The sequence below is a fragment of the Hermetia illucens genome, chromosome 1 (genome assembly GCF_905115235.1).
Source record: "Hermetia illucens chromosome 1, iHerIll2.2.curated.20191125, whole genome shotgun sequence".
Lineage (NCBI taxonomy): Eukaryota > Metazoa > Arthropoda > Insecta > Diptera > Stratiomyidae > Hermetia > Hermetia illucens.
The window spans coordinates 46,088,637-46,104,292 of NC_051849.1; the positions used below are offsets into that span (position 1 = coordinate 46,088,637).

At 41.2% G+C, this 15,656-nt stretch overlaps 2 protein-coding genes across 2 annotated transcripts in view; both read right to left on the bottom strand.

The window, feature by feature from the left end:
* Positions 1-2,083: 2,083 nt before the first annotated feature.
* Positions 2,084-15,656, bottom strand: part of LOC119646869 (D-2-hydroxyglutarate dehydrogenase, mitochondrial) — a 152,131-nt gene continuing 138,558 nt past the window's right edge. Inside the window, exons 6-8 of the mRNA XM_038047494.1 lie at positions 2,638-2,794; positions 2,416-2,581; positions 2,084-2,352 (exon numbers count right to left, since the gene is read on the bottom strand). Of these exons, the coding sequence (XP_037903422.1) occupies positions 2,099-2,352; positions 2,416-2,581; positions 2,638-2,794 (577 nt within the window). The 3' untranslated portion in view covers positions 2,084-2,098. The remainder of the gene's footprint in view (positions 2,353-2,415; positions 2,582-2,637; positions 2,795-15,656) is intronic.
* LOC119646871 lies at positions 12,701-13,489 on the bottom strand. The gene is made up of 2 exons (XM_038047498.1): positions 13,207-13,489; positions 12,701-13,064 (listed from the first exon to the last, which is right to left on the bottom strand). The coding sequence occupies exons 1-2, from the start codon at positions 13,445-13,447 to the stop codon at positions 12,796-12,798; spliced, it is 510 nt and encodes a 169-aa protein (XP_037903426.1). The 5' UTR covers positions 13,448-13,489; the 3' UTR covers positions 12,701-12,795.

Sequence of the window (15,656 nt, forward strand, 5' to 3'; positions counted from 1 at the left end):
CCAACATTTTATCACTGAGCCGTGCTCTATCAGACCATTGCACCTCAACATCGGCCGTTGCTTGCTGTCCTGCGAATTAAGCCGCCGATAAAACAGCATAAGGAACGCGCTGGCCCGCCCTGTCTCTACCACAAATTTTTCGACGATAAATCACTAGCCAATTGGCAAATTTATAAGAATGCCAACCGGGAAGCAAAGAAAGCATTCGCTGTCACCCAACCGGACCATTACAAAAATCTTTACAATAAACTGGACATCCGGGATGGCGAAAGAGATCTGTGACGACTTGCCAAAAGTCATAACGAACGCACACAGGATATCGAACACTTCTGTTGCGTTAATGAAAAGAACGGTACTTTACTTACCAACCGTCCAGCCGCAAGGCATGGATGGCGAAAATACTTCAAGCAGATTTCAACTGAAGAATTTACTCATCTTCCACTTCCACAATTATTATCAACATTCGGAGCAGTCAGCATAACTGAAGTCGAGGAGGCAATAAAACGAATGAAATCGGGGAAAACCACAGGACCTGACGACAACGCATCTGAGCTCTGGAAAGCGAAGAGCTAGGACTCAACAATGTGGCTCAGTGAATTCTTTAATCGGGTTATTCAGGAAGGAAGAGCACCATCTGACTGGCAAGAAAGTACCTCTGTTTTACATTAGGTTACAAAGGTAGTCCAGCAGAATGTTCAAATTACCGTCCGTCCGTCCGGTAACTTTCCGATACCATGAAGAATTTTGAATGCATTCTTGACAACCGTGTTAGCGAAATCGTTGAAATAACCGCGAATCAAGCCGGATTTGTCAAAAACTGCGGAACTACGAAACACCGTGAGAAGCATCGCCCTCTTTACATTGCAATTCTATAAAGAAAGCGCTTGAACGTGTGCCACACGAACTTATCTGGTATGCTTTATGACAACATTTAGTGCCAGAGGAACTTGTGCGCTAGGTTCAATTGCTCTACCATGATCCGAAAAGTAAAGTTCGAAGTATGACGGGTGTGTCAAAATCGCTTCGCGTCTCTGATGGTGTTCATCAAGGAAGCATCCTCTCACCACTCCTCTTTGTTCTTGTTATGGACACCGTCACACGGGACATCCAAAGTCCAGCGCCCTATGCACTGCTTTATACAGATGATGTTTCTCTAGCATCTAATAGCAAAAATGATTTCGAGCAACTTGTCCAAAAAAGGAATGATCGCCCCATGCAACATGGTCTCAGATTGAACCTAAACAAAACTGAATTTTTGACCACCGATTCCCATGAAACAGGCACAACCACTGTCAGCGGCAGTGATCTGCCCAGAACTGAGCAATTTAAATACCTCAGATCAACACTATCAGCTAATGGAGTACTGCGTTATGAAATTGCTTCACACATTAACACAACCTGGATTAGGTGGCGTTCCACAACTGGTGTTCTTTCTGATCGACGTATCAACGAACGTCTCAAATCTAAAATTTATCGCAATGTCGTCCATCCTGTCGCCCTCTATGGTTCTGAGTGTTGGCCGACTATAAAAGACAAAGACGAAGATGTTTCGTTGGACTAGTGGCGTGATACGTTTTGATCACATCCGAAATGAGGATATCCGCTGTCGTTATGGGGTTGCACCGATCGTGGAAAAATTGCGAGAGAGGCGTCTTCGATGGTATGATCACGCAATTTGCGCTAACGAGAATTCACTTGCCAACATTGGTCTGAACATCGAAATCGATGGTAAAGGCAGGCTGAAACAACGGTGGCTTGATACGCTGGATGGGGATTTAAAAGCCTCGAGATTGCATCCAGATGAAGCATTTGATAGAGCCAAATGGCGAAACCGATCACGACGAGCCGATCCCGTGTGTGAACGGTACAAAGAAGATTCACGGTAAACAATAGAGTATACATCCCTTGGTCCAATTTTCCTCAAACATATGGTTCTATCCACCATAAAAGGGACACCCTGAATAATGATTGACGTTTTAAATATGATTAGGTCTTTAGTTTTGGATTTATATTTATTTATTTGTGCTCAGGAAAAAAAATCAAGTTTAAACTGCAACTTACGTTTATAAAATACATCTCTCATCGACATATTCCAAATTTAATCTCGCAGTATCTTATATGGATTTAATATTCCTTTAGGGTCGAGTAAAGTTTTTAAGTCCTTCATCATTTCAATAGCTTCTGGTGATTTCGACAATCTGAGATATTGCGACTTCAAGAATCCGATTCCATGTTCGGCGCTTATACTTCCCTTGAGGCTAGCTGTGTACTCAAAAATGAAAGGCTCCACTCTCTTATAAAGTTCCTGAGAAAACTCACGACAAGCCACGTCGACATGCAGATTAGAATCACCTAAATAGAAAAGCTGGATGAATCTATATACTCAAAAAATAGATCAGTCATATCAAATTTTACCTAAATGGCCATATCCACAAACATATGTCGCCAAATCGCCAACCCTCTCCCGCATAACTTCCACTATGTCATAAAAGCTTCGTAGTGGTATTGAAACATCGTAAGCAAAGGTATAACCATCCTTCAGTAGGGCAATGGGGATAAGTTCCCGTATATCCCAAATTTTCTTGAAATTTGAGGTATTATTAGAAAGATCTCCGGTTAAAATTGCGCAAGACTCACTTGGATTTTCGAAGGCTCGCTGGCAATGGTTCCGTCTAAAACATTTCCAGATTCGAAGCACTTTAAGAGAAAATTGTTGAGTTTCTCTTCATCATGGGTACCATTGCTGCCAGATGTTTCGATGAGCATGTAAAATGGATGGTCCGGTATTGGAGCTCTGTTAAAAGAATATAAACTTTGATAGTATATATGAATAAATATGAAATTTAATAGTGTTATAAGGCTGTAGTTTTTTGTTTTGTTATACAAACAAGAAAAAATGTTTTGATCAAGAAGTATTCAAATATATTATTGCTTCTTTTCGAGCTCGAAAGCGCTCGATCTTTTAACTCAAACAAGTTGGAATCCACAAACTTGGCGCTTCAGTTATGAAAGTTTTGTGTATTTCATATATTAGAATATTTAACTACTAGACGATTTCGTCTGAATTATAGTAAATTATAGTGCGAACGACAAATTTGGTCTACTATCACTGTGTTAAACTAGTACGATTCCTTCTAAACTTTCCAATATCATGCTGTATAAGCTTGTAATCGCAGAATAACTTTTCCGGGCTTTCCAGAATAGAAATCGGAATGAGATGTATTTTGAAACCTAGCTTCTATCTACATAGTGGGGTAGTTTCTGAGAATGAGCTCTGTCTCACTTTAAGTTTATACCTTTTAGCCTCTCACCTCGCTTCTTTGAAGATGAGGCAAATCTGAGTTCTGTTTCGTAAAGATCTTCCGTTTGGCACCTTCCACGGCTGTGTTCGGAGAAAGAAATCTTGAACCCCTTTTTACTTCCATGGGGGCCCACTTTTGAATTCCACACAAAAGCAAGCTTTTCATTGTATAGGTGAGAATTTACAGTATGTAAGCCCACTAAATTTCCTTCCAATTTCGCCAAACTCCATCTCAATATGTGAAGCGGTTTTCGAGAAAGGTGAGTATGACAGACGTACAAACAGACCAATGACACCAGAGCAGTGGTCGCCAGAGTGGTACCAAATACAAATACTTTTTCAGAGCCTGTAAATCAGAGAATTCTAGCGGGAGGAGAGAAGGAACTTTTAGTTCAAAGAACTCCCGCCATCCCATCCCTGCAGCGTTCGAGCTCTATCTTTTTTGTAACAAAAAGAACCCAAACATAATGGACAACACGGCTTCACCACCCATCTTCCACAAGAAAAAAAGGAGTGGTCCACCATCTTGTGCAGGTAAGACTGAAAACCACCATGTCCGCTTAGAAGTTGTGTTAGGAAATAGTCATTCTCACCATGATTCCGATTCAGTTACGCCCCTAATGAGTCGCGCAGTCCATCTGCCTCTTGTCTCATTTTGCCAAGAGGGTTGCCACTCATTTAGTGTATGTTGCCATTCTTCACGAGGAACCACCCCCTTGGTCCTTCTCGAAAAAGCTCATCTTTGAGCGTCAGCCCAAGCCGTTGGTTATGACTGGATTATCGACTCGCCGATCGATATGTAGCACAGGGTCGAGATTCTCTTCTTAATTAAGGTAACTACTTCGGACGGCGGATTATTCAGTTAGCAGTATCACACGGAATGGTTGTTGGAAGTACCTGGTTTACGCGGAAAGCGCTCCACAAACATACGAGGGCCTCTCCAGACGGGACCATTTTCAACCAAATTGACCACGTCCTGATTGAACGCCGCCACTTCCCAGCTTTGGTCAATGTCAGAACATCTAAGGGGCTAATATAGACTCAGACCACTATCTCGTTGGCATAATGCTCTGAGCTCGAATTATGACACCACCTACAATCCCTTCGGACAATCAAGTGCGAGTGAATACTGAAGTCATTCACAACACAGCCCTGCGCAACATCTATAAGAGGGAAATGGATGCCGCAATAACTGCAGTCAATAGAGATCCTGGAGATGAAGTATCAACAAATGATCTTCACAACCACCTGAAAAACGTTATCATTGATACGGCCACAAAGATACTTGGGCCCAGGCGCAAAAAAAGTCGGAACAGCTGGTTTGACGATGAATGTAAGTTAGCTACGGAACGCGGGCACGCGAGACTTACCACGAACTCCGTCAAGCGGTGAAGCGACTTCACAGACGAAAAAAGGAAGCCTGGGAGAACCAACAAGTCTGTGAACTAGAAAAATACAAGAAGCAACCGCACCAGGCGCGAAAGTTTTATCAACAAGTCAGCAGGATGAAGCCTTATACACCTCGATTTTCATCCTGCCGAGACAAGGAGGGAAATCTGATTTCCGACAAAATGGGCATATTGGAGCGATGGGTTGAGTACTTTGATGAGCTACTGAACAACCAGAACATCGGCGAGTTGGAGGTCCCGCCAACTGAAGACGACGGACAAATACTGCCACCACCAAGTATAGGAGAAATAGTCCATGCAATTCATCGGCTTAAAAATCATAAGCCGCCTGGAGCCGATTGAATTACAGCCGAATTGGTTAAATATGGAGGCGACCAATTACACCAAGTAGTTCATCAACTTGTGCTCAAGGTGTGGGACAGCGAGTCAATGACTGACAAGTGGCAAAGAGGCATTATCTATCTCATACATAAAAAGGAAGATATCACATAGTGCAGAAATTATAGAGGTATCACGTTGCTGACTACTATCTATAAGATATTCTCCGCTATCTTGCTAGGCCGGATAGCCCCTTACGCTCAGAAGGGTATTACCAAAGAGGCTTCACTCCAGGCAAATCAGCAACAGATCAGATTTTCCCTCTGCGGCAATTGATGGAAAAACTATTGGAATATGGACATCAGTTGCACCATCCTTTCATCGACTTTAAAGCCGCCTATGATAGCATAGCCAGGGTAATACTGTACACGGCCATGAGAGAATTAGGTATCCCGAAGAAATTAATAAGACTGTCTAGGCTGACCCTGACTAATGTGCGAGGCCAGATAAAAGCAGCAGGATCACTCTCAAGACCATTCGACATCAAGAACGGTCTACAAAGAGGGGATGCCCTATCATGCGTCCTCTTTAACCTGACCCTGGAAAAAGTGATCCGTGATGCCGAGGTAAATGCGGGGCTACGATCATCTTTAAGTTCACTCAATTACTGGCCTATGCTGACGATATCGACATCATGGGAAGAACGACCCGAGACGTACAAACTGCCTTCATCCAGATCGAGCAGGCGGCACGTGTAGCAAGATCTTGGGCTGCACATCAATGAAGGCAAAACAAAATATATAGCGGCAACGTCAGCATCAAAAACCAACCAACCAACAACATCAAACCGCATTGACCAAACGGCAAGAATAAAGATAGGAGACTACAACTTTGAAACCGTTGATAATTTCTCCTATCTAGGGTCAAAAATCACAACCGATAACAGCTACGGTGATGAAATCCGCGCACACTTGTTGTCAGCCAACAGAGCCTATTTCAGCTTACAAAAACTGTTAAGTTCTGTTTCACCAATGATCTTGCCAGTCCTCATGTATTCCTCGGAGACCGGGAAGTCTGTAGTTCCTTATTAAGGCAGGCCCAGACTGGATACCGGTTGTTGCGCCATTGATGATGATGATGATAACTACTTCAGTTTTTCCCAATGGTGATCCTGCTATATATAGTTTCAATGTGGCAGATGCACTGGAAAAGATAATAAACAGAAGGAAAATTGGAGCCGCATATCGCGTAAGTGTCCTATGAACACGTTGCCTCTTACCGAACAATATCCGGCAAAGTGGCCTGCGTGATAGCAGAGATGATCCCAATTGATGTCCTCGCGAAAGAAGGACATCGTCTTTATGATCGAACATATGAAGAAAAAGAAGAAGAAGTTCTAAACGTCATATGTTCGACAAAATCTTTTTTCAGGAAACCGCATCCTGTATACCAAATTAACCTGAAACTGTTTTAAACTATAGTTTGAATGTTCGAAAAATGTTGTTGGTGAATTTTTTTTTGTTTTTGATCCTCAGGGGGCTGGGTACCTCAACATGATATCATGATCATGATAGTTTAGAGACCAAAAATCGTTCACACTATGATCGTGTTTGGAAGCTTAATGGTGCAAACACGTAAGAAAATGTATTTTATTTGAAATAAAAATACATTCTCGATTTTTACTCTTCGATTAATGATAATATACTATATTGAAAAATCCATATTTTCCGCAAAAAAAAATTTGAAAAAATTTCGAAATTCAAATAAAGTAGCTGAACATCTTAAATTGTACAATTAGTTCTCCCGGCTCATAAATTTGACCATGAGTGCAAAACTCGTCCTCTTGAACAACCGAATCAGCGCTGCTTTTCGGATCGCTACTATTGATTTTAAAGCCGACTTTAAAGGCCAATTCCACCCTCAAGGACAGCCTTACAGAAAAAAACTTTTATACCATGCGGCTTGAAATGGACTATCCAATGCCAGGCTTAACTTATTTTTGTCAATTTTGGAACATTTCACCTTACGAACTAGACCCCTCATATGTTGTCGAGTAATCTTCCGGCCGTCGACAGCAGGTCGCACGAAGGGAAATTATCGCCGAAAGGGAGGATAGATGGGACGAGTTGGAGAAAGGCGTCGGGCCTACAGAATCATATAGTATTTTTCGAGATAAATCGAGCGATCCCAAGGAAAAGTCGGTTTCGATCTAACGCAGCTTTTTAGCGGACAAGGAGATTACTGGGCATACCTCCATCGATTTGGGCATGACGATTGTGGAGGGGCCGAATTAGAAACTTCATCTGGAGCGTACTTAACACCCGGAAATGTCATGAAGCATATGTTGAAGTCGGAGGAAATTTGAACTAAAGTAAAAAGGCGATAGCAGCCATCCATAAGAAGCTTACGCAGGAAGAAGTCAGACGAAAAAGGGAACGAAAAACACTTTCCACCTCCCAATTAAAACAAGTCAGAAACTGGAAGAGGGGCGCTTTAGGTACGAAAGGTTTTGTGGATTTTCTATGTAAGAATATTTTCAAACTTTTTTTTTTAATTTCTCTGAGATGAATTGAAGCCAAATCAAGGAAGATACCCAGTTAAGCAACGACTTCCCGTACATGACTCAGCTCGGACTCGTGGTGCGAATGGCAAAACGCTGCTGCGAATATATTGAATTCGTTCAAACAAACACATAATGCTCTTCACAAGGATGTTTTGGATGCCATGAAGCCTATCTATGACGATCTGAGGAAAGATGCCCTCCTGGAGCAATGCGTCGAGGCTTTACGCAGAACAACAATGAGAGTTCGAACCAACTTATTAGGAAAATCTCACCTAAGCGCTTGAGTGGGGGCCTCTGTCATCGTTGAGATTGCAGTTTATATGGAAGCCTGTGTCTTCGTGAAGGTTCTTTGCTTTACAAAATTTCATGCAAGGCATGGAGATCAGTAGTGGACCAAGCGGCCATGAATGGGTCCGATAAGCCGAGAGGAGTAGGGAGCTGAAAAACAGACTAAAGAAGGTAGCATTCGTCGTAGACAAAGCAGACAGATGCTTTATACGTTACGGATGATAGCAACATCCTTTATGGACCTGGCATCGATGATTCAGTGTGAAGTACGCTGATAAAACTCGCCTATGAATGTTTTATTCCAAATTTTTTAGTGTTCGAAATTTTAAAGTCGGTGCCCCTCATAACTTAAAAATTATTCCACCGATCCTTTTGAAATTCTGGAGACTATTTCTGTACATAATTTACGACGTAATGTTAGAGTCTTTTTTTCAAATTTTTTAATATTTTTTATTTGGCAATAACAAATTCTTGGATTTTTTGTTGCAAAAATCGCGATCGTACCTGTCCCCAAAAAATGAAAAATTGAAATTTTGCGAAACCCTCTCAGCGTGGGGAAAGCGATTATCTAATAAAAGAACTTTGATTTTGATTTCAGATGATCGAGCACCGAGTTATGAGGGACACCGCATTTCTAGTTTTTACCGAGATACTTCCGAATAATTTCTGTCATTGCCGTCCCTTTTAATATTCCGTCATGCAAATTTTACACAATATTCTTGGAATGCTATAACTTAACGTACCACTAGTGTTAATAAATAGATTTTAACTGTGTCGTAAAAAGACTAACAAAGTCGTGCCTTTTTTCGTACGAATTGATGTTAAAGAAAGTGTTCCGGACCCGGCTTTATATGAAACTAGTTTAACTGAAAAGCAACCAAGAAGGAAAAGACATACCAAGTGGAAGTACGATGGTTCATTAAATGCACCAAACGACACTGATTCCCGTTGTATACAGCAGGAAGGTTGTCTGCCTGTATATCACGTTTTGCAGCACCGAGGGTGTAAGAAGCTCCTATCTATATATTGGGAAAGTATAAAAGATCAAAGTATGAAGACTTATCGTCGATACCCGTAAAGCAGCTCCTTGAAGGCTAGCTTCTCTATAGAAGATGTCTAGAGAAGACATCCGTCCAGAAGACGAATACGATAGTAACGGAAGGTTTGATTAACTACTTGTAACAGAAAATGTTGACCTTTGAATGGGTGGGAGGATAGGATATAGTGATTTGACACCGTTTACTGCCTTATTAACAAGTCCGAGGTGATGGTGACGCCTAGATAGACTTGTTGACCAGTAGGAATGGGAATTTAATTGATGTCAAAGGACAGGTTCTTCATATCAGCAGACATTTTCGGAGTCATCTTCATTCTGTTGCCGAAAGAGAACCATAGTCTCTTCAATGAAGTTCGTCCAAATATGAATTCAGACGGACTTATCCACATATCCTGCAGTTCATGAAGGTGTAAACTATGAGGTCATCAACATATTGGAGGATCTTGCTAGAATTATAGTTAGGAGGGGGTTTGGGAATGGCCGCAGTGGAGAACGAGGAGATGGACGTGGGATTCCAGCAAGACTAGTAAAGGGATAGGAGAGCTGTTACTAAATTTCCACTGGGGATTGCTGACCATCTAGAAAGCTAAAGTTTAGCTTGAGGAGGTGCGGGTGGAAATTTAGGATATTGAGCTTAGAAGCTAATCCGTATTGTCATACAGGGAGAAACCTTTCCTTTTATCAAGGAGGCACGCTATTGTAGGTATCTTCTGATGAATCTCGAACAAGACTCCGGTTTTGAGAATTGAGAGGGCATCTTCACCGAACTAGAAACCTGAGACAGGTAAGAGTCTCTTGAAAAAGATTTTTGTGAGATATATTCCACAAGGTTGTTGTCAGAAAATACGTTGGAATTCAAATCTCTCGCATAGTTTTGGGTACCTCTCTTTTCTAATATTATAATATGTGTTACAATATATGTATATTACACAATAATAATATATAATTTCCTACCTGCACGCAAAATTTTAAAGGTCATCGATATGATTCAAAAGAAGGGTCTTCACCTCCTAAATACCAACCTTTGTCCTTTTATGACAGTCGAAAGTTGTATCCATAATAACTCTGTCATGCTGGTCCCAAGGCCAAACAAATGAGGCAACATACTTTATACTATCATCAGTTAAAACAAAAATAAAATGCTGAGATAAGGGAAAGACGCAAATAAAGAATAGTTGGAGTTACTCCACTATGGTCCCGCAACTGGTCTTTAAAAAAAAAATTATCGAGTTGATTAAAAGCGCCAATCGACGCTACAGGACGGACCCTTGCCCCGTCAAGAAATGAGCAAGCATTCTTGATGCATCAGTACGTATGCAGATTAGTCCGAGCCAAACAAATACGTGTTTGCACACTAAATATTGGTACCCTTACTGGAAAGACGGAGCAACTCGCAAGAACCCTTGGGAAAAGTTGCATTGATATTAGCGCTCTACAAGAAACTAGATGGTGTGGTGCCAAGAGCTGGGACATAGAATGCGGTAAAAATGGATATAAACATCTCTATTTTCATAAGCCACGCACGCACTACAATACCGGCATTACCATCTCTGAGGGTTTCCATGATGCTGTTAAACGAGTCGAGCGATTGGATGACTAGCTGATAAAGCTTACTATCATGTCAGCTGATTGCACGATTCATTTTTCATCGCATACGGTCGACCCAATGACGAGTAACATGCCTTTTGGCAACTGTTTGACACAAAGACCTGAAACGTACGTTTGGAACAAACAATGAGGTTAGTGAGCATATAGTTGATTTTGCAGATACTCACGACCTTGTACTTGTTAATTCTTGGTTTACCACACGATTGTCTCATCTTCGTACATTTTATAGTGGGAACAGTTGAACGCAAATCGACTATATCCCCATAAGACAGTGACATTTTGTCACTGTCACGGACTACGAAGTCGTTCCATATGACACCATCGCACCTCTACGTGGGCAGTTAAATGCTTTCTTGTCAATCAAGTCACCGAGAAAACAACGTGCGGACGCACTAGCCTGCCAAGAATTAAATGGTGACGGCTTCGTGAGAAAAGAGAAAAAATGATCTCAATTACACGATAGTCGACTATTACAAATGTCGAAAAACCAAGGAATCAAACTAAAAACACAATCCACAGTAGCCTATGCAGGATCATCAATCCTGGTAAGCGATTCATCAACCGAGACAAATAGCTTTGGTATGACGACGTCCAGATGGAGGTCCATGAGAACCTTCTATCATATATTTCTCGTCAAAAATTGGCAAATTTACAAAAATGTCAACCGGGAAGCAGAGAAAGCCATTGCTGTTAACCAAGCGATACTCGGGACGGCGAGAAAGATTTGTATAGACTTGTCAAAAGCTGGTAGCAACACACACAGGATATGAAAAACTTATGTTGCGTTAATGGGGAAAAAAAATGCTCACCGATCGCCGAACCGGGATGGTGGCAATCTTCTGAGCAGATTTCAAGGCACAATTTGGCCAGCGCAGCTGAAGTCGAGGATGCAATAAAATGAATGAAATCGGGGAAAGTAACAGCACCTGACGGTATCGCACCTGAGCTCTGAACAATCGAGTTATTAAGCAAGCTAGACCACCATCTAACTGCAAAGAAAGCACCACCATTCCAATATGGAAAAATAAAGGTAATCCAGCGGAGTTTTCAAATTACCGTCCGATCCGGTTGCTCCCTCATACCATGAAGATTTTTTAACGCATTCTTGACAATCATGGCCGCGACCCCGTTCAAATAAACGTAAATCAAGCCGGTTTGTCAAGAATAACGGAACTACTGATGCAATACCTGTTGTTAATCATGTAGAAACACCGTGAGGAGTATCGCCCTCTCCACATTACATTTTTGCCACATAAACTCTTTTAGTATGCTCTGCGGCAACACCTAGTGTCAGAGGAACCTGTACGCTAGGTTAAATTGCTCTATTGCGATCCGCTAGCTAGTTAGTTTTGACCAACTTGTCCAACAACTGAATGATCGTCTTATACAACACGGTCTCAGATTGAATCCTAATGAAACAGGTACTATCATTGTCAGTGGCAGTGACCTGCCAAGAACAGCGATTTAAACAACTCGCTATAAGCTATAAGCTAATAGTGAACTGTGTTACAAAATTTATTTAAGTGTCAGTGCAACTTGCCTACTCCACAGCAAGCGTTCTTTGTGATCGATATACCAACGAAGGCCTCAAATCGGAAGTTTACCGCAGTGTCGGTTACCTTCTATGGTTATGGCCGTATATAAAAGATAATGAGCGGCGCCTCGTGATAATGGAGAGGAAAATATTGTGTCGGACAAGTGGCATAACACGCCATGATCAGATTCTAAGTGAAGACATCCACCATCAATCTGTAGTAGCACTATTTATGGAAAAATTGCAACAGGTCCTTCTTCGATGGTATGGAAATGTAGTTCGTATTAACTATTATAGAACTCACTTGCCAAGATTAGTCTCGAAATGAAATGAATGGGAAAGGGCCGAAACAACGATGGCTTTATGTGCTGGATGGTGTTTTGAATATCTCGAAACTCCATCGAGATAGGCCTATGACCGAGGAACATGCCGCAACCGATCAAGACGAGCCGACTCCGCTTCTGAACGGGATAAAGCCTGAAGAAGAAGAAAATTGCATCCATGAACAAACTTTCTAACAGATGCTACTATGTAGACAAGGATCAAAACGGTCTTTAGTAAGACGAAAAATAAAGGGAACTGGAAGGTACATAAAGGATAGCACTTAGGTAAACAACATGCAAAACTATTCCAAACCAATTTATTGAAGTCTATATTTTTTGTCAATTATAAATGGGTAATGCATTCATGTCCAAAGTGTTTGAATAATCCTTCATTTTAGTTATAACCATATATGAAAGCCAAAACTGAAAAATAGGTCACTTGATACATATTAATGACGACCTTTATCCTCCTATAACCAGCACCACCATATTCGAGATACAACTCGAATTGGTTGTTGCTTTGTGTCAGGACGATTTGATAATAATCAATGATGGAACCAAAGTTTGGATCACTCGGGGGATCCGGAAATTGTATAATAAACGTTACATCTCGCGGAGATTGATACTGGTTACCATCAAGACCCCTTGCCAACAACCGATCTCCTGTTGCGAACAATCCGTTAAAAACCATTAGTTACTCTCTTGTACACATATAACGTATGTTATGCAATAATCTTTATGAAGACCAATTGAATTTCATTTTCAATCGAAATTTGGTCCAATTTTCATTAATTAAGTTACATACCTGCGAGACGGAATCCGTCTTCGTATGTGTATTGAAAGTCTTCCGACACCATGATTCGATTACTTCCATGATGCTTCCTTGGTGGACGTATTTCTCGGAGCAAAGTTAAATTATGCTTAGCCTTATATTCTTCAAAATTTTCCACCCTCTGAAAGTGGATACCTTGTTTGGTTTTTGCTGAGCTGCATAGAATGATGAAAACCGAACATACTATTGCGATTATTGTTATCACCCGCGCCATTGTTAACTTGAAACTTGAGACGAATTGGTAGAGAGCCAAATCAACGGGCTTAATTTATAGCACTTTTTGGTGTTATCTACTTCTTTAAATCTACATAAATGATAACAAATCGTTGATGACATTCATTAAGTACTTCTTTCTTATCAAAACTTCAGGGAAGCTAAGGGGTTGAAAGTGAATATTTGGACTGATTGGAAACTGTAGCTAATAAAAGATTGATTGCGAGGTTTTGTATATCCAGACATATACCAAAATATCCAACATGGTATCTTTAGATAAGTTTTTTAATTTGATGATGAATCAGAATTTTGTGGCATAAATTATGCAAAAAAATTTACCAAGTGGAAAGTATTAATTCTTGTGAGGCGAATTTTATAGTTGAAGGCGCATATACCATATGTATATGTTCACTGCAGAAGCAGCAATAATATTTAGACCACTCTGGTGCCTTTAAGAGTTTGATGTATTTGGTAGCAGAAGCGAAATCGGTATTCATTCCGGAGGTCTTCCACCTGCATTTCTCTGCCATTCTATTCAATTGTAAAGTCGTTGGCAAAATTCACAAAAACTGCATTTCAAGTGCTTGGACTAAAGACGCTGAAATCAAAAACCAAAATAGGGTTTCCAGTACGAGGTGCTCTACGAAATCGGCAAACGTCAAAAGGTGTTACTGGTTGTTTAAAAAAAAACAGTTATACTAGGTTTTTCAGGTTTTGTGTAAATCAAAACTTTATTAGAATCTATGTCTGTCTGTCTGTCTCTCAGTCACACTCGATTTTCTTGGAAACCGCTGACCCAATTGTTACGAAATTTGGTGAGAACGTTGTAATGACAAAAGTGATTGGCGGTTGTCAAAAGACCATCTTAAGTGACCGCAGATAACCAAGGGGGTAGAACTATCCCAAAAACCTTGAAAGATGGCGAAATTGACCGTGAAGGTCCGCCCGCAAATATTGAAGCTCTACCGGAGTTCTCAAAGGACTCTTTCACATTATTGAACCTGGCTAACGAGCTCGGTCAATTTCGCCATCTTTTTACGTTTTTGGGATAGCCCTTCCCTCTTGGTCTGTCTCATGGTCTGTCTGTCCGTCTGTCTATCTGTCCGCCACACGCATTTTTCTCAGAGACTATAGCAGCGATTGACACCAAATTTGGTGGAAAGGTGGGAACTGTAAACGCTCACGCATGCAGTGGACTACATCCTTCTACGTCGAATTTAAGGCGGGGGGGGGGGATCCCCATACATGCCAAAGAGGGGTGTAAATTTTTTTTTTCACCAAATATAGTCATGTGGGGTATCAAATGAAAGGTCTCGATTAGTACTTTCCAAGGGTCTTACTTTTGACATTTGTTGGAAATGCGGGGAGTTCAGGGGGTCGAAAGTGATCATTTATTTAACGGGGTCATTCTCATAAATTGCCCAACCGAAAAATCTGAAAAAAAAACAAAAGACTGCCGCTATATGGTGGCTAGGGTCCGAAATACCTTCTATACCGATTCAAATAAAGTTAATAATAGTATATTACTATAATTTTCAGTAATTAGCTGCAGAACCCCCCTTAAATGCTGCCAGACTCGGCCTACCCCATAATTCGCGTTGTCAAAGTTAGGGGAAACAGAGATGGAACCTCAAGCACTAACCCCTGATCCTGTTACTCTCCAGTCCAGTCTACTTCAGTCTACAGGCGCTAGATGAGCAATTCTTTGGAAATCTGAAAGACATGTCTGGTTGTAAAGTGAGGAAGCTTTGATCCTTCGTGAACGCTATGGGTTCAGTCTGGAAATGTGAACCGGTTAGATTCTCCCCCTTGTCCTTCGTACAGCAGCCGCGGTCTTAGGGGTTTGTGACATCAAAACGATGCATCACAACCCTAATTGGGTTAGTAGGAGCGGTGACTTATACTTGTTGTACCCACCTTCATTACATCTTGAGGGGAAAAGACTCCATAGACCGTTAAGACCTTTACTTTTCGTCCAACTCGTATCAAATTTGAATGCAATATCGGTTGATGATGGGGATTTCTGACCCATTCCGCCGTAAGTTCTGATGACTGCTCCAGAGACATGTATGTGTATTTTTTAAGGTTTTATGTGAAACAAAACCTTATTAGAATCGAGTCGATGTCTGTCTGTTTGTCTGTCTCTCACACCCGATTTATTTGGAAACGGCTAGATCGATTGTCACAAAAGTTGGAGAGAACCCTGTACA

Coding starts and splice junctions, on each gene's coding strand:
- LOC119646871 (XM_038047498.1), bottom strand. CDS start 13,447: ATGGCGCGGGTGATAACAATAATCGCAATAGTATGTTCGGTTTTCATC. Junction 13,065..13,206: donor AGACGGATTCCGTCTCGCAG/GTATGTAACTTA, acceptor TGTTCGCAACAG/GAGATCGGTTGTTGGCAAGG.